The sequence below is a fragment of the Hypomesus nipponensis genome, chromosome 23, assembly GCF_054491055.1.
Source record: "Hypomesus nipponensis isolate SF chromosome 23, ASM5449105v1, whole genome shotgun sequence".
NCBI classification, from domain to species: domain Eukaryota; kingdom Metazoa; phylum Chordata; class Actinopteri; order Osmeriformes; family Osmeridae; genus Hypomesus; species Hypomesus nipponensis.
This window is the reverse complement of record NC_140383.1, coordinates 11,168,467-11,188,004: the sequence shown is the minus strand read 5'-3', so window position 1 is coordinate 11,188,004 and position 19,538 is coordinate 11,168,467. Positions and strand designations below refer to the sequence as shown.

The 19,538-nt window shown below is 45.8% G+C and overlaps 1 protein-coding gene across 1 annotated transcript in view; it reads left to right on the top strand.

Annotated features, from left to right (window-relative positions):
- Positions 1 to 19,538, top strand: part of myo16 (myosin XVI) — a 72,570-nt gene that overhangs the window by 25,805 nt on the left and 27,227 nt on the right. The window contains exons 11-22 of the mRNA XM_084689740.1: positions 3,857 to 3,922; positions 4,905 to 5,032; positions 6,877 to 6,982; positions 8,118 to 8,235; positions 8,721 to 8,868; positions 10,106 to 10,223; positions 11,310 to 11,427; positions 13,242 to 13,313; positions 13,466 to 13,607; positions 14,572 to 14,644; positions 18,973 to 19,125; positions 19,299 to 19,499. Of these exons, the coding sequence (XP_084545866.1) occupies positions 3,857 to 3,922; positions 4,905 to 5,032; positions 6,877 to 6,982; positions 8,118 to 8,235; positions 8,721 to 8,868; positions 10,106 to 10,223; positions 11,310 to 11,427; positions 13,242 to 13,313; positions 13,466 to 13,607; positions 14,572 to 14,644; positions 18,973 to 19,125; positions 19,299 to 19,499 (1,443 nt within the window). The remainder of the gene's footprint in view (positions 1 to 3,856; positions 3,923 to 4,904; positions 5,033 to 6,876; positions 6,983 to 8,117; positions 8,236 to 8,720; positions 8,869 to 10,105; positions 10,224 to 11,309; positions 11,428 to 13,241; positions 13,314 to 13,465; positions 13,608 to 14,571; positions 14,645 to 18,972; positions 19,126 to 19,298; positions 19,500 to 19,538) is intronic.

Sequence of the window (19,538 nt, the reverse complement as noted above, 5' to 3'; positions counted from 1 at the left end):
CGGAGGCATTCCACAGATCCACCAGGGGTAAGTCCTCCTCAGAGACTCCCTCCCTTTAGAAGTTCTCCGGTTCCTCCTCACTCAGGGACTCCTCCTTCTCGGCATCAAGCTTAGGTGGCAAGAACGGCTGCACAACAGGAACCAGACAGTCACCCTGACATTCTGGAATTCAACATGTCCAAACTGTTCACTCTGTTGGTTTTGCTTTTCATTGTACTTCCTATGGCAGACCAAGAAGTACAGATGCAAAAAGTGTGGGGTTTCCATTCTGTTTACTGATGATATAAGGTTACCTGTCCTCTGGAAAGGTTCGGGTCCTTCAATGTCATTTTCCCAACCAGGGTAAGGTAGATTTTGGGATGCTGTTTTGGCCATACAGGGGCCATGATGAAAGTCTGGCAGGGAAGACATGGAGACATCATCAAGAACATCATCTGCATTGAGGGTGACTAGCAGTTTTCAGCAAGTGTTTTTCTTATCCAAACTGTAGATAGTGGATGAAGAACATGCGAGGTGGAGTGAAATAGTTACCAGAGAATCCAGACATGTTAAACCACACAGCTTCCCAGCACGTGTCTTCTGGAGAACAGGCCTGGATGAAGGAGCCTTCATGGCAGAGCGGAAAATGAGAGAATGTTAGGATTTCTATGTAAAATATGTATTTGTACAGAGTAGATACTGTAAGTGTTTCCAAATTATTTCCTGCAATTGTCATGAGCCCATGTTCTTAGTGATATGTTGATGTACCCCAAGACAGACTTACAGGACGCCACACAGGCATGTAAAGGAACAGAGGTCCAGACAGAGGGAGCAGCAGTTCCTCATCATCCTCCATGACCTGAGGAGGAAGAGTACAGTAGATGAGGTTCAGAAGCATTGTAGAAATCAAATAGGTATAAACTATAACCAGTTATAGGATATTAATCTAGTAGATTTGGTTGCTCAACTGTAGTGTGTCTGTCCTTACTGTGGGGTTGTCTTATCCAGAGTCTTTCTCCACCATCTCCTTGGTTTATGTTTCTTTGACTTCTTTTTGCTGGTCTTTTCTCTGTGTCCCTTCACCAGATGGTGTGTAACACAGCCATCAGATGAGAGGGAACTTTCTGATAGTATGAACAGAAAAAGGCATGGAATTAGCACTGTTTTGTGAATTTGGTTAGTTAACCAGCAACTAGTTCACAGTTACACAATGATGCCAGCCATTCAAACCTTAGTTGGACCTGTGGAACCTGGATGTTGAGCTGCCTTCCCAGATGGTTTTGAGTCAGAAGCAGACAGCTAAAGAAATGGGCTGTTCGAGCTAACAAAACCACGAATACTTGAGGGCCCATGTCATTGTTTTTAAAACACCCACATAGTTCAATCAGTCAAAAAGTAGTTTGAAATGAGAACTGATTTCACCAACTTGCTTTATTAAACATTTTTCCATCCAGAAGATTTTTTTTAGTGGTTATCGCTTGTTATATCCTTTAATACTTAGCTCCAATTAAACTCTCAGATGGTGTTGGATATTTTGTGACGTGTTGTTGTTTTTGTGTGTGTGTGTGTGTGTGTGTGATTGTATGTGTGTGTGATTTACAAAACTGATCAACCATACCTTGGTTCAATCCATGGCTTTCACTTGTTGTTTCCTCACTTAAGTCAATGGGACCTACAAAGCAGTGTCTGATCATTTTAAGAAACTTAAACTCATAGCAGACCCGGCAGCGACAGCAAAGTCAGTCAAGCCTTGTTAATCACCGTACATATCAGGCTGAAACACTAATGTGACTTTTGCAGGGTGTCTTTGAGGACAGTGTTCCTCCACTTTGTAGGCCACAGCATTGCAACTCATTAACCTTGAGGTCAAGCCTAGGGATAGTATTCTAGCGCCAACAGCTATCTCATAAAAGCGTATTCTTTTTTTGACAGCAAGTACAATCTGTGTTTGCTATTTTTTATCATGCATTTTGTGCTAAATGGGGATGCTTTAGATTGGTACTAAAAAAATATGTTGCTAAAATGCTTTCGAATTTTGGTTTCTTCTGATTGGATTGAAAGAGACCATGTGACCCTGTAAGAAAAACTACAGAGAATAAGAAGCAAGAATAGAGGTGATTCAGGATTCATAGAGGGGAGAGAGAATGGACAGGGGACGGAGAAGTAAGTCAAGGTGTGCAGGAATATCTCAACAACTCCTGTGTGCAAGTTCACCCGGTTGGGTCAAATGACAAGGAAACTGGAAGGGTGGGAACTGGGGCTTTTATCCCTGTTCAATGTGAGCCTATCCAATATATAGTAATGATATGTAATTGTATACTGCAGAGATGGTAGCCATGATTGTGGAGGGTGGGTGGAGAAGGTTCGGCCAATTCAGGCTGTGGTTGGCTCGGATTCTGCTGTTCAGTTGCCAGGGGAGGCCTCCAGGTGGAGTTGATGATGGTACTGATGGATGTGGAGAGATTGGGATTGGTGGGGCAGTTTGGCCGGGTGCCAGCTCATTCAGATGCGGAAGGTAATAAAAGGGCAGATGAGATAGCAAAGGGGGCATGGGGAAGGGGGAGAGTTGTTTTGCTGGTACCGATTGGGAGGGAGAGGATCAGGGCGGCGGTCACGTCTCTTTGGCAAAAGCGGTGGCAAGAAGTGTACAGGGAGGTGGTTTGATCAGGGATACAGTTGTTGTTGGGGAGAGGTGATGGCACTGGGTTGTTTGAGGAAGAAGTGTCGTGGAATACAAATGAGATTTTCGCGTTTAACACGCAATTTATACTTTTGCAAAAGTACTTGCTGTGTGCTTCGATAGCCAAACAATTGTCCTGGTTCATGTAACTCTGACATTATTGCATTTCGTACTTCTGTCGATCAATTTCTTATTTCCTGTTAGTTACTGTGCATCCAATCAGCGACAAAAGTGTTGTACCTACATTTCCGTTTTGAGTTAATGTAATGTCAATTCCGATTTGGGGGAGCGTGTCTTTGTATTTGAGGGATTCACTCGTATTACTGGATGTGTTTTGCAATTCATGGCCACTGTACCTTAGTGGTCCCCTAATACTGTATGTGAAGTCTCTTTCCCTTAATTCAGCCTTGGTGCAGAATTACAGCCACTACGAGCAGTCCCACAAAAAGCTTTCCTTACACGTGCCATGTCTGTGTCCGTAGCTTTAAATGCTATGAGGAGAAGAGAGGCGGGGCTAACTGCCATGCTTCGGCTGTTTGCAAGCCATGATGTCTCTCGAGGAAAAAAACCATATTGCACTCGCACGGTTGTAGCTCATTTTCTCATTGGTGGGCCAAATTGTCTGGGCGGGAAAAGCAGAGAAAGGGGAGGTAACCTTTCACCTTGTGACAACATAATGGGAAAATTCCAGATCGGACCATTTGAGCTTTTCATTTCTCAAAGGCGGAGAAGAAAACCCAGGACTTGGTTTACACCTATCAACATTTATAGCCATTGGGGGACCAAAGGCAGGCTAGGGGAACTCATATTAATGTTAAATAACCTCACACAGTGAAATGTTCATGCCATGGGACATGCCAAATAGCCTATTAGCTTGGGGACAACTCACAAGGAGACGGTTCTTTCACAGGGTACAGGCTTTAGCCTGTTAAAAGTGAGAAGGAGAGACCAAGCATAAACTAGAAGGGTTTAGTATGTGTCTCCGTTCTCTCAGAAGGTATGTTTGTGGGCCCAGGTTCTTTGTTTGGGAGAGCAGAGCATACCCCTGCAGCCTAAGCTACTTTAGATAGTCATTGGATTTTCTACAGTATCATTTCCCACAATACGTGACCGGCTCATTAAATGTAATCTATCCAGGCGTCTCCATTATTCAGATCTCGTTAAGTGTTGATTGAGTTAAATGTTCCTCTCTTGCAGACCTACATTGGCAACATTCTGCTTCTTGTGAATCCCAACAAGGAGCTTCCTATATACTCCACCCTGGTGAGTTCTGTTTACACTTTACTGACTGGCTGTGTCCTTCTGGGAGGGGACATGATTGTAGTTCTAGACTCACTGTCACGTTAAGTGTTGTATACTCCTAGATTAAACAACATGCCAATGTTAAATTGTCTGTTAAAGGTATTTCGCTCTCGACTTTTCTGTCTATGGTGTACTAAATAAACTATAAATGTAGTAAATATAAACTGTCGGATTCATCTGAACAGATTTGTGTGCTGCTCATTCCCTTTCTGAGTTATTCATAGTATTAAGTGGTGTGGGTGTGTCCAGTATGAATGGCTAAAATGGTCTTGGCTCTTGATACGCTTGATTAATAATGCAGATTCTTCCTGTTAGTGATACAGCGCAGGGCTGACTCTGCATTATGCACTAGACAAACTCACGGTGGATCAAGTTCCGCCGCACACACACACTCACACACACTTACGCCTCCGCACCTCCCTATCCAAGCCCTGACCCCTGAGACATATGATGGGTGAAGAAGGTTTGTAGAGGGTCAGGGCCAGGCGGCTGAATGAAGAGAGTGGTTGATCCGTGGCCCAGATCCAGGGTACCTACTACAGCAGGAATGGGGGAGGTGTTAATGAGCCCTATGTAAAGGTTCCGCCCTCCAGTGCGTATCCTGAAACAGGGCCAAGTCGCAAGCTGGCAAGTGTATATTAGTGTCTCTTTTTTCCCATTTGTCCGTCCTTTATTGACCTTTACCTTCCCCTATCTGACTGTAAAGATGCAGTCTGGAGGCTCTGCAGTACTGTACATAGGTTTACGTATGTTTCAGAGACAGTGTATGTTATGTAAGAATGTCTTTCTGTGGAACTCACCTGTAACCTACTAGGTTTCTCTGTCTCTGTATCTCTCTTTCTCTCTCTCTCTCTCTCTCTCTCTCTCTCTCTCTCTCTCTCTCTCTCCCTCTCTCTCTCTCTCTCTCTCTCTCTGTGTGTCTCTCTCTCGCTCTCCTCTCTAGGTGAGTCAGTTGTACCTGAGCTCGACAGGCCGTCTCTGCTCCTCTCTCCCCCCCCACATCTTCTCCTCCTCTGAGAGGGCCTACCACATGATGCTGCAGGAGAGACGGCCCCAGTGCTTCCTCCTCAGGTACCACACTCACACATGTGCCTTCGTCATAAAGGAAATCCACCCAGATTTGCCACTGCGGGATAGTCAAACACTTCCAGAGGGATTCATAGGCCTGAGTTCCGACCTGTTACACGCTCATGAGATGGATAATCTAGGAAGGTTGAAGCTTGCTGTTTATCCCAGGCTGAACGGGGGTCTGTGCGTGTGCATGTGTGTGTGCGCAGGAAGATGTCTGATTGCAATTAAATCCCGTTCCGGCTCTCCTCCGACTTTCATGCTGAGTCGCAACGGATCTGGCAGGGAGTTAATGCGCTCTGGCCGCAGGCTATCCATCACACACACACACAAACACACACACACACACATGTACACATCCTGTTAAACCCTCCTCAACAGTCTGTGCTCCACTGGGCTGGATGCAGTCAAAATGTTAGGTCCCTCAAGGGCAAGCTCTCTCTCTCTTTCATTCATTCACACACACACACACACACACACATTTCGACAATAAGCACACATGGTCCCATAAGGCCAGTGTACCAGATCACTGTGTCCTTGGAATTGAATAAAACCTGGTCAATGAAAAGAGAATGTGGACTTCAGACTCTCTGCATAGAGAGAATGTGTGTTGACAGACAAACCGTACACAAACATAAGCACACGTAAAAAATGTTACGTCTATGTTTTTATTTATTGATATATTTTTGTCTGTGTCCATATATTGTCTTCCTTTCTGTTTCTACCCTCACTCTCATTGTTGCATTCAGTTCAATCTGTGATTGACTCCTCAATGTCATGCATCATCATTACCCCTGCTGCTTCTGACCAATTCTCTTTGTGTCCGTCTTACTCACCCTTCCTGTCTTTTCTTCATCAGTCGATTGATTCTGTGTTTCTTCTGTTTGTCCGAGTTGACTTGGTTCCGTGTTTGTGTCATTTTCTGCAGTTCTGTGTCAGCTGTTTTTGAACTTAAAAACTTAAAATAATCTGTTTTAGTTGTTAGTAGTAAGTACATATCATCTTTCATATAATCATATATTCTTTCTGTTCTGGCCTATACCTATTAGGTATAGTGCTTGTTGATGGTTTTGGTTCATTCGCATAGGGGAAAAGGAATAGGTACTCCATCACGTAGCGTTACTTTAGGTTGAGAACACCAGGCAATGAGCGAGTGTCCCCGCGTCATTTTATTTGAAGCATTGTTTGGTGAGGTTCAGCACCCTTTCTGTTTTAGTTTCTTTGGCACCGTTCATAGTTCCCTTGTTTCACTGCTGTGAATGACGCCACTATTTGTATTGAAAACACTGTTTCACACATTGTGCTAAGGCGTACGCACTCTTTCCTCACTACAAACACACTAGACACAGTATCCGTTTATTAGACCCTTTCCCTCCTTAGGTAGAGACGAACCCGAGAAAGCGTTGAAACAACACACACACACACCATACACAGACACACATACGCATATTCACTTAGGCACATACATAAACATGCAGTCAGTAATACAGATACATACACACAGGGTATAAATGGCTCCCAAACCATCTGCTTGACCTTAGTGACTTTGACGTGCATGCATGGCTGTGTGTGTCAGCACCTAGATCCTCATGGCTGCAGAACTCATAAAGGGAGTTATGTCAGAAGTGGTGATAGCTTTTTAACGGAGGAAGGATGGATGGAGGGATGAAGTGATGTCAGGTGGGGTGGAGGAGTATGACAGAATGGGCAGATGTCGACTACACCCTGGTGATGTAATTCAACACACCCATCCGTTTAAGACCTCACAATTAACCATAACTGTCACAATTGCTCTCTCTCTCTTTCTTTCTGTCTTTCTTTCTCTCTTTCTCTCTCTCTTTCTGCAGTGGGGAGAGTGGCTCTGGGAAGACCGAGGCGTGTAAACACATAGTCCGACACCTGACAGCCAGGTCTGGCCCCAAGGGCTTCTGTCTGGAGCCCAAGATGAAGCATGTAAGTCCAGGCATCTGTCTTTGTCAGAGTCCTGGTCCTGGTTCTGGTCCAAGATCTACATCTCTAGACTATGGTGCGTGTGAGAGAGCTCCAGTTTGTACATACAACCAGGGATGTTAAGCAGCCATCTTCTCATCTTCAGGCCCAAATCTGACAAGAAACCTTGTTGACAGCCATCGACTTTTGACCGACACATGCTCGCGTGTGTGCATGTGTGTGAGCTCTCGTGTGCAAGAAAGATATTGATTGGACTGTTAGTCTTCTGCCAGCATGCATTCTAACATCAATCTTTGGATTGTGTATTGCATGCCGAGGTAATCTGAGAAGTACTGCCGGGGGTGGCAGATTCCTTTGTATGGCCTGATGAGGACTATTGATGTCGATCATTGAGGAGCACAATGACTGAGAAAAATACCTCCATCTCCATTGTGGGAGCAGCTGCTAGGATCACGCTGGGAGTAATCAGTTCAGATGATGCTGTTTAAGCAGCAGTAGCACATTTCGAACAGACCTGAATGAGGACATGGTCACACTGTCCTGCTTTGCTGGTTCATTGGCTGGGATAGAGTCAGTGGTGTCCCGGTGGTGCTGGTATCTGAGTCTCCCAGATCGTCAGAAAGAGCTGGAAAGGCTGACAGACACCGCTGGATGCAGTCTGGGTGGAGGAAGACTGGGATGATGTCACTGTTGAGTACTCAAATCTGGGTCAAGTCTCAGAGAGAGATGGGGAGTGGGAGAAGGAGGGAGACAGAGAGGAATGGGAGAGAGGGAAAGAAAGGGAAAGAGGGGGAGAAAAATATGACGTTGAGCACACGAGAGAGAGAGAGAGAGAGAGAGAGAGAGAGAGAGAGAGTTTGAAAGAGAGAGAAGATTTTTGAAGGTTGATGACAAATGTGATGATCAATAGAGCCATATCGCTCTCTACTGGATGAAAGTAGTATTGCAGATTTCCTTGGTGAGGCCAGAGCTTTGATGATTCAGAACATTCAGCCTTTCCGAACCTTGCAGCTGAACTTGATTCAATCCATGATTCCTGTGTGTTCAATACCATCCATCAGTATCTGTGATACTTGAGATGACACATTCAGTTATGGTATTTGTATGTGCGTGTGTGTGTTTGTGTGTGTTTGTCCAGGTGAACTACATCCTGGAGGCATTTGGGCATGCCCAGACTCCCAGGAATAGCAATGCCAGTCGCTTCATCAAGCTTCTGAGTCTTCAATATTGTGAGAGGAGGAGGACACTGCTCAGAGGTAGGGATAACGACAAACACTTTCACACACACACAAGTACTCATGAGCAGGTTCTAAAAGGGTCTGTTGTGATAACAGCTCGAGGCAGGGGCTCTTTCTCCTGCAGTTCTAAACATTGCCAACAGAGGTCAGTATAGCAACATCTGTCAACCTTCTACATAACACCAGTACAACCCTTTTATTTCTAGTAAGTGTAACCCAGAACTGTCATGGAAGAAAGGCCATGTAGTTCAGGATGTTATGTCAAAAGATGCAAACAAGTTTATTCACAGGCCCTAATGGGTCATTTCCTCAGAGTGTTTGTTTGTTGTTGTTATGAGGTTTTAACACGTGTGATGTTTGTGCCTCTCTGTGTGTGTGCCTCTGTGTGCATGTGTATCTTTCTGTGTACTCCTGTGTGTGTGTGTGTGTGTGTGTGTGTGTGTGTGTGTGTGTGTGTGTGTGCGTGCGTGTGTGTGTGTGCGTGCGTGTGCACTTGGGTCCAGCACGGGTCTCCACCTACATGCTTGAGAAAAGTCGCCTGGTCCACATGGCGCCCCAGCAGCCAAACTTCCACATCTTCTACCTGATGGCCGAAGGTCTATCTGCTGAGGAGAAGAGCTGCCTGTACCTCAACAACCTGCTAGCACACAGGTATACACACATGTCAACAACCTGCTAGCACACAGGTATACACACATCTCAACAACCTGCTAGCACACAGGTATGCACACATCTCAACAACCTGCTAGCACACAGGTATACACACATCTCAACAACCTCTTTTCTCACCTCAGCTTCACATTAAATGACCTTTAGCTCACCTCTGCCTCACCTTAAATCATCGCTCTCAACTCTTTCTCACCTCACCTCTACCTCACCTTATAAATCAGTTCTCTCAAGTCTTTCTCACCCCACCTCTGACTCACCTTCAATGACCTCTGACCTCACAGACCAGGATAGTAGCCAGCATCCTAGTTAGCGAACCTCATCTTGCTCCACATCCACAGACAAACACACATTTTCCATTCAACCAGGTCTTTGGTGACATACGCCGTCTCTTTAGTGTGCTGATGCTGTAAAGAGAAGTAGGCCACAGGAAGAGAAAGTATATGCTGCCCTCTACACACCATCTGTACTTACAAATACACACACACAGAAGCACACACATGCAGAGAGTCTGACAAATAACAGTCGTTTTTACCCAGTGGTGGGGACCATACATTTTATAGACTTAGCGTGAGAATACAACTACAGAAAACAAACCAAGTCAGGACAGAGCGCGTGTGTGTGTGTGTGTGCGTGCGTGTTTACAACTGTGTCAGTATTGCATAAACACTTCGCGGCCTCCCAGGCAGTTGGATATGCAAAGACAAGGATGGTCGTAGTAGAGTGTGTCAACAGCCACCTGGTATCCGATGTCTCCCTGCCTCTCCTATTCTAATACCCGGCTCCTTATACCTGACACTCTCACCACGCTCCTCCTCCAGACCCCCAGAAAAGGTTAGGGGGGTCAGGCCTGTCCTGAGAAGGGTTCTCGAAGTAAACCACCATTATTGGCATGAGCTGTGCTTCTTTCTCTCCTGAGAACCCCCACACACACACACACACACACAAAGACAAACACACGTGCCAGAAACAGACACCAGTGTTCTATTCTATTGCTCGGTTTGAAAAGCTAGCTGTACAAGATGGTCGGTGTTTCTGTATCGAGATGCAATCATGGCTGCCTCCTTCCGGATTTTTCCCCGGAGCTGTCATGTCTTGACTGACTGGCCCCTCTACATGTCTATTTTTGTGTGTACGCGCGTGAATCGGCGTGCCTGCTTTCGTCTGTATGTGTGTGTGTGAATGTCTCCCTGGGTGCGTGTGAATGTGTGTGCGTGCGTAGGTACCTCAATCCTGCTCCTCCGGGGGAGAGCCCTCCCGTGGCCATGGCCTCCGTCCAGAGCAGAGATCGGCTGGCTGCTGTCAGACAGGCCCTGCGATCCCTGGGCCTGAACAAGCTGGTAACGCATTGTCTCTCGGCTGTGGGAACGAGCTGTGTGTACATGGGATTATGTGTGTACTGTACACACAGTGTGATGACGCACTCGTGTGCGTGCGTGCGTGCGTGTGTGTGTTTCACCCTACTACATGATGGTGTCGAGGCCAGGGTAGGTGAAGGGACAGTCACATGCAGCGTACATGTCTTTGGCAGTTTGCACACACTATCGTGTTCTGTGCTGAGTGCGTGCGCATGTGTGTGTTTTTCCAGGACGTTATCAGTATGTATTCTTAGTCTCCGGTGAGCATATGCTCGCAGAGGGTGACCACCGTCTCACCTTTTAATCCTCACCCGGGTCCTGCCCTCACTGGGCGGGCGGGGGCGGTGGGGGGCGTGGTAGAGATAGTGAGATTAGGATCAAGTGTAAGTACCAGTGGTACGTCCGTGGAGAGAGTGAGCGGGAGACAGAGAGAGACCCGCACACTGATAGGCCCAGTGAGGTAGGGGCCTTTGATTGAGATAGAGGGAGAGACAGAAATAGAGGGGGGGGGAAAGACTGGACGTGGAGGTGGTCTATAGGTCAAAGTGGAAAAGCGAGACCCCCTCTGGAGTCTCTCTAAGCTGTCCTTGGGAGATAACTCCCACCCCAGGCTGACGTTAACCCTCCCTCTCTCCTTTGTTTTTCCAACTCCTCTGTCTGCACTGGCTGGATAGAGTGTCTGTGCTTATCACAATGAAATCAGCTCCAATATCCTACACACACACACACACATGCACACACACACCTACAAACACACCCCCACACACACATGTATCCCCCCACTTACCAAGAGACCCAGTAGGTCTGTGTAATAGGTAAGCAGGGATTCCATTAAGTGTTCAAGGACAAACAGAGAGAGGGGAGGGGAGAGAAAGGTGTAGTGAATAGAAGGGGTGAGAGAGGGTGTCATTGGGGGAGCAGTTCTGTGTGGTCTGCACTAACTCTTTACAACACAAAATATTTCCAAATGGATAAACAAAAATAAATAATGAATATCAAGCTTTCATTTTCCATCTCTCTCCTCTGCCATGCCCCCCCCACCCCCCCTTCCTGCCTCCACCTACCCAGGAAGTGGACTCTGTGTTCCAGCTCCTGTCCTCTGTGCTCCATGTGGGCGACCTGCGCTTCACCACCCTGACTGACCCAGACTCCGCCTTCCCGTCTGATCTGCATTTGCTGGAGCGAGGTCAGCACAACCCCGTCACATGATGCAGGTCTGCAATGTCTGCACACACACCAGACAGCCAGCAGGGGGAGAAACAGGGGCTAGAGAAGAGAGAGGGGAGAACAGAGAGTGAGAGAGAGAGAGTGAGAGAGAGAGAGAGAGAGGTGGGGGCGAACCGAGAGAGAGAGGCCGAGGCGAGAGGAACCATTCGAAAAAGAGGGGAGAGGAGGAGGAGGAGGTACGCAGTGGAGACGGTGTCTGTCTCCATCTTCTTGTTTACGTCTGCTCTACTGCTGCCTGGGCCCCCCCTCCTCCACCTCTCTCTTTCTTACTCTTTCTGCCTCTCGCAGGCCCTCTTTCCTTCCAGTGTAGACTCACCAATAGTCTCTCCCCTACATACTCTACGTTGTTTTTCTCACCCTCGCAGACACAAATGCGAACACACACACCTACACCCTCCTGATGTTGGCCAGGAACATGTTTACTAAGCCTCGTTTCCCGGCCACAGTGTTGCCATGGCGACAACAGAGGCCACATTATGCAACCTCACATGGAGCTGGGACCCCTGACCTCACGAAGGAGGGTAAACAGGTGATGTAATCGCGCTGGGAAAGACAGGGCTTCCCGTTGACAGTACCATGAGACTGACATTGACGGATGATGATGTCACCTGTGGATCTGAGTTCTGCTGGATGACACTGCCAGGGCCTGGGCCAGGATGACTAATCACTGCCAGCATCATAGATAGATCTGTAGGGAAAGATGAACTGCAGCTGAGTACTGCCCTATTAATGTTGGAGAGGAGAACAAGAAAGGATAGTTGTTTTTAATCTAGTTTTTCAAACTAGATACATTTTGTGTACAATGTATCTATGCCCACCACTAATATATATATATATATATATATATATATATATATATATATATATATATATATATATATATATATATATTAGTGGTGGGCATAGATACATTTTTAAAATCTAGATGAATCCCACTGTAATCTATTAAAATGGCTCATTTGAGTTCTGCCGAAGGCATTGACAATATGTGTACTATCCAAATATTGCCTTAAAAAAAAAAGTATTTGAGAACGAGTTTCTCAAGCCAGGTGAGCAAGGAGATTAATTAGCTTGGCTGATAGAGCTGTGCTGAGTTGTACTCAAACATAGTAGTTTGACGACGACTCTTCCCCTGCGCTACATCAGTGCTTGTGTAACGGGTGTGAACCTGTGAAACTCACTCCTCAGGTATTTAAAGGGCTACCCGCGTCAACGAATAGCTAGCTTTTCTTTGGCGTAGCTGGTAGTGGTCGCGCTTGGCAGGTCAGAGGTCGTGTGTTCGAGCCCAGTCCGTTACATGCCGTCACACTTGGCCCGGCATTTTCCGCATTAGTTAAGGGATGCTTTGCGTATAGGTGGTATTTGAGACCGGAAGAACTCCTACAGTAAACTAATTCCGCATCACACAAGGTGCAAACAACCTTAGTCTTGTTGCGGTTTCCATTGGGAAGCTTCTTAAAAATACATTTTCCCTAAAGCAAACCCGGCGGCTTCATAGGCACACAGGTTCGAACACTCGTTCTCAATTCGGCTAGGTATACATCTGCGCTAAAATATCAAGGTGAAGGTCATCATAGCTTGCGTAGTATAGACCAAGCTCCAAACCCAACTTTGAGAATAGATTAACGGCGATATTTTTTTTATCGCCCGATAAGAGTCTCACATTAACGCAGCCCGTTAACGCCGATAACGGCCCACCACCACTAATATATATATATATATATATATATTTTTTTTTTTCTTTTTTTTTCTCTTTTGTTTCTCTCTTTCCAGTGGCTGGTCTGTTGCAGGTGTTTTCAGACGACTTGAGCTCTGCACTCACCTCTGATGTACAATATTTTAAAGGTAAACTCTCACTTGCGACAATAAACACTGTCACGCAAACACTAGCTAATTTCACAGTTACCTCACCTACCATTATATACCATTATATTAGAAACAATATAAATAATAATGACTTGCTATCATCCCCCTGTTCCTGCTCGGGTCTCTCCCAGGTGATGTCATCACTAGGCGCCACACCGTGGAAATGTCAGAGCAGTACAGAGACCAGCTGGCTAAGTCTCTATACGGACGTCTCTTCAGCCACCTGGTCAACCTCATCAACGAATACCTACAAGGACAGGATGACAGCATGAGGTCTGTGTGTGTGTGTGTGTGTGTGTGTGAGAGAGAGAGAGAGAGAGAGAGAGAGAGAGAGAGAGAGAGAGAGAGAGAGAGAGAGAGAGAGAGAGAGAATGAGCATATGTTGGCCTAAATGTACCGAGAAGGTGTAGTGTTGAAGAATGAAAATACGAGTAGGAATTCATTGATAGCTGGAATGTTCTGGTTGCACACACAGGAGTCCAGCCTTACGACTACTGCTGCCCTGTCTATCAGCAGAGCACACCCACCAGAGAGAACACCGCTGCTATCTCCAATACCACACTACTTGGAGTGTTGGAATAGTTTACAGTGTGTTCTTGTACAAACACACGCACACACACACACACGCACGCACACACACACACGCACGCACGCACACACACACACACACACACACACACACACACACAGGGTGGAGGTGGAGGCCAGTGGGTCCTTGATCTTGGTTTCTGATGTTTTTGAGTCATATCACGCGCTCTGATAAGCTGCAGTGGTATCTCTAGGAATGTGTTTTTCTAGTCATGGTAGTCATGCACATACACACTGACATGACGCACACAACAAGCACTCACACAACAACCACACGCTCACAAACCACAGTATGCATGGCACATGCCTGAACATACAACCAATAATACTTACAATTTGAGAAACACACTGAGACGATTAAACACACACTCGCACACACAAATGTAGTGACATCAAACATGTTCCAAATGTTTTGCACAGTATGCGCAAGCACACACAAACAAAAAAGGTTTTGCCAATCAGGGCCGTGAGTGAGTGTGTGTGTGTATGTGATTTTGAGCACCGTGAGGGTCAAAGAATCAGTTTGGCACTTGTGTAGACACCTTGTGTATATAGCTGAATGGAGATGCCACGTACGCATGTGTGTGCACGCTTCTTTTGCATTGTTTCTATTCTCATCTCTCCACCTCCATCCCTCTCTCCCTCACAGTGACCCTGCCTTGGAGATAGGAATCTTGGACATCTTTGGATTTGAGGAGTTTCAGAAGAACAGCTTTGAGCAGGTAGTTTCCTACGAACGCACATCCCCATTGCAGAACCTCCCATGTCTGTCTGTGTGTTGGTCTGACTTGGGGGGGGGGCAGATGACCCCTAAACAAGAGGGTTGCATGATGTTAGAGAGGACACATGTTATAACAGAGGAGACAGGGTGTGCAGGGTATACAGGGTTTAACAGAGGACAAAGGGTGTGTTATGGGGATACAGAGTGTATTATTGGCCAACAGGGGGTACAGGGTGCATTTTGGGGATCCAGGCTAGAACAAGGAAACAGTCAGCTATTGTGCTGTAGTGAGGTGGGCCAAGGCATCTGTGATGTATGTCTGTCCTCAAGTAAACCCGCTCACACAATGGCTGCCTCTGTGCCAGCTTGGCTGCCAGATTAGTTGCTGTGTGTGTGCGTGTGTCTGTGTGTGTGTGTGTGTGCGTGCGTGTGTGTGTATGCTCGTGTCAGGTGGTAAGATATCAAATTCTTTGCTCCTCTCAGTATGTTCTCTAATGAGAGCAGAGCGGAAGAGAGGAGTAATGACCTCAGAAAGGTCGCCAGAGAGAGAGAGAGAGAGAGAAGGAGAGATAAAGGGAGAATGAAAGAAAGACTGAAAGGAAGGCTGCATGAAATACAAATGGACTTCAGACATGAGTATTTCAACCCAATCTCATACTTCTGCGGATCTATGACACGGGTTTACACTTCTATTTTGCGTGCCATATATACGCGAAATACCTGTTTTACGTGCAGTTTATATGCAAGTTCCTCCCATTCATTTCTATCAACAGAAAATGTGTCTCTATCACACGCAGAACGTCTTCAACTATTTAACGATTATACGTCATCATCCAGACTCGGATTTTACGGAGATTCACGATCTCGAAGCTTCCAAATATATACTTTTTTATACATTTTTGTGGGGGAATTTTCACCTCCAACACTTTCAAATTCATTAATTATTCTGTGCCACCAGCACCAAGCAGCATTCTTGTGAATAAAATTAAGAAAAAAGATATAGCACACACAAAGGCAATATTTAGGCTGTATACAGCATAGATACAGGCCTGGTTCTTGCCAGCTCTGGAAGGGCGGGCTGCAGGTATCTTGAGTGGGCAATTATGGTGATCAATTATACAGTTTTTTTTATTGTGATTGACTATAACTCAAGACAACTATCATCTCAATATTTACCACGCACGTTAATATCAATTAGTGACCTTTCGTAAAATCCGAGTCTGGATGAAGATGTGAAAGGATAAGCGTTGATGAAGTTCTGCATGTAATATAGACGCATTTTCTGTTGATAGAAATGAATGGGAAGATTTGGCGTAGTATAAAATGTACACAAAATAGGGATTTGGCGTATATATGGTACACAAAATAGGTGACAATTGAGACTGGTTTAGGTCTACACTTCTATTTCGCATGCCATATACACGCCAAATCCCTATTTTGCCTGCAGTTTATACAAAAATTCCTCCCAATGGAACCCTGAGTTAGCTGAAAGCTAATGACAACTAATGTGGATAGCTATCCACATTAGCTCCTGAAGACATCATCGTAACTAGGGGCTTGACTGCTGGAATCCAACAGTGGTTGACATAGAGCCAGGTCTGTCCAAATTTGATGATGATGTCGCTGCTGCTTTCTTTGTTACAGTCAAAGTAACATGAATCCTAGCATCTTCTCACCTTTTTTGGAAAGAGTTGCAGACAGTGAAAGAGTCGCAGAACAAACAGGGAGACATCTCAGATGTAGCTTGGTGGCAGATACTTTCCATTACAAGTTAGAAACTCTTTACAACTGGATGGCCTCGATGGCATCACTTCAGAACACGTTTCTCGAAAAAACTGTTCCAGTGAAGCAATAAACCAAAAGAGAGTGTGGTACTTGTCTTTGATACAACACCCCCCAAGCCATGTCACAGTTCCATGGAAAGGGGAATATCTCGTGTGAAGCCCTTTTCCTTGGTATCGATGTGTTTATACTACTGGATGCCTTCGATGGCATCACCTCAGAACATGTTTCTCTAAAAACCAGTTCCTGTGACGAAGCAATACATCAAAAGAGGGTGTGGTACTTGTCTTTGATACAACACTCCCCAAGCAACTTTTCATGATTCCATGGAAAGTTCTTGTGTGAAGCCCTTTTCCTTGGTATCAATGTGTCTTTAAGATGGGTTTCATTAAAGTTAATAACTCCCTAATCAGAATCAGAATTCCGTTCATTCGCCATCTAGGTTTATGCTGTTGCCTCACTAGCTATGTTTAGCCGGTTTTGTTTGTCATAATGTGTAATTTTGCATAATTAAACGCATGTTATTAGAAACCATTTGATTACTTTGTTTTACAATTGTTCGGAATCTCGTTTGTTTTAAAGAACGACAGCTATCATTAGTTTTCAGCTAACTCATTTGTGTATAAACTGCAGGCGAAACAGGGATTTTGCCATATATACGCCAAATCCCAACTTTTCGTGCAGTTTATACGCCGGTGACACAGTGACATAAGCCAAATCTTCCCATTCATTTCTATCAATAGAAAATGTGTCTATATTACACGCAAAACTTAATCAACGCTTGTCCTTTTATGTCATCATCATAACCTCATAGTTGCCCACTCAAGATATCTGCCACCCCGCCCTTTCAGAGTTGGCAAGAACCAGGCCTATATACAGCCTATGTATTGCCTGTATGTGTTATATATTTTTTCTTATTTTTATTTACAAGAATGCTGCGTGGTGTTGGTGGCAAATAAAAAAAGTATATATTTGGAAGCTTCAAGATCATGAATCTTCGTAAAATTTGAGTCCGGATGATGACGTATAATCGTTAAAGAGTTGATGACGTTCTGCGTGTGATAGAGACGCATAATCTGTTGATAGAAATGAATGTGTGGAACTTGCGTATGAACTGCACGTAAAACAGGGATTTGGCGTATATATGGCACGCAAAGTGTAAACCCGTGTAATAGATCCGCAGAAGTATGAGACTGGGTTGGTGTTTAGCTGGTGATTGCAATTTGCCTCATCCTTCCCAGCGATTTCCTCTCATCCGCCACCCTCCTCCCTTACTCCCCTCCTCCTACTTCCCCCTCCTCCCCTCCTCTCCATTCCCCCCCCCCCCCCAACTCCCCACTCCTCCCCTTCCCCATCACCCCTAGAGTTGTGTGCGGGGAAGCTGTTCATGGAGACCTGGTCTAATTACTCAATTACACAGCAGCATACACACCATGCAGTGTGTGTTTATCTGTGTGTGTGCGCGCATATAAATGTGTGTGTGCTCGTACTGATCCTGAGAACAGTACCATCTCGGGTGTACACACATGGCATGAACAGAGTGATCAGGGTCAATACTGGGGCGTGTTAATTAAAACTGTGCTCGTTAAGAGCAGGGCTTGTTAATGCTGTATTGAACCTGCTCAGCGCTTCCTTAATGAGCTGATATATGAATGAAACACCTGCCGGTATCAGGAACGTAATGCTGCTGGACCACCACACACACACACACACACACACACACACACACCATTACACCATCAGACTACTGCTAAGTTTGAAAGGATGTCAGAGTATAGAGATAAAGGAGGTGATGAACTCCAGTCCCAGAACAGGATGTGTGTTTGTTGCGATGTTCTTAGACAACATTTTAGACAACCCCTTTCTGAGTCCTGCAAGGTTGCCTCTGTGTCCGTTTATATTGCCTGGGGATCAACAGGATCAGATTAAAGGACACGCGAAAAACACACACGTAGAAACGTACACGCACAGAATCACAGACACACACACACACACACAAAATCCCGCACAGAAACACACTTACACACATAAACATGCACATAGACACCTCTTGTTGTATTGTTTTGCATCAGCTGAGCAGAAGGTTCATGGGGAGTTCAGACAGGGCAGTAGCCAGGACAGTTTGGGGTTTGTGTTCTTACCTGCTGGGTCAGAAAGAGGTCGGGTGTCTGGAGAAACATGGTGTCTCAACAGAACTGGATGGTACTGGTTCTGGTTCAGCCTGCAATAAGACAGGATTCAGGGGGGTTCTCTAATCCATGGTGCATTGATGTTATTTTTGTGCCTCTGTCTGGCACCAATAAGGGTTATAAGAATTGTTAGGGGTACTACTGTATTCTGTGTATGGGGCTAACTTTACTGTAAAAACCGCACACTGAAAATCATTAGTGTCTGCCTGAGGCTTTATAAAGCTCAAAGCTGTTGGTAAACATCTGTGTGTGTGTGTGTGTGTGTGTGTGTGTGTGCGTGTGCGTGTGAGAACATGACCATTAACTGTAACAGACAGTATGTTTCTGAAAAGATGTTTTGTGTGTGTGTGTTTTCCAGCTGTGTGTGAACATGACCAGTGAGCGTCTAAGACAGTATGTCTCCGAGGTGCTGTTCCAGCAGGGACAGGCTGAGTGTCTACAGGAGGGCGTCGCCATGGAGACGCTGTGGTCGCCCGGCAACCAGCCAGCTGTTCTCGACTTTTTCTTCCAGGTACCGTTTCACACACACACACACACACACAGATTCAGACAATAACACTGCACACACAGTTTCTATGTTTACACATGCTGCTCTTTGGCCATGCCAAATGTCATGATACTGTACCCAAAGGGATTTCACACTGCTCACCCAGTCTGTCTTTCCGTGTTTGTGTGTCTGTTCAGAGGCCCCAGGGTCTGCTGTGTGTGTTGGACGAGGAGAGCCAGGCTCTGCGGCCTGCTGAGTACACACTCTACAAGAGGCTGCAGACACACCTGGACTCCACACAGACACGCGGCGTCTCCCTGACGACCAAGGACGGCAACGGAAATCCCCCGCCCAAAGATCAGGGTCCCGCCTTCACCGTCAGCCACTATGCAGGCCAGGTAGGAGCGGCCTGTGGATACGCAACAACACAAACACAC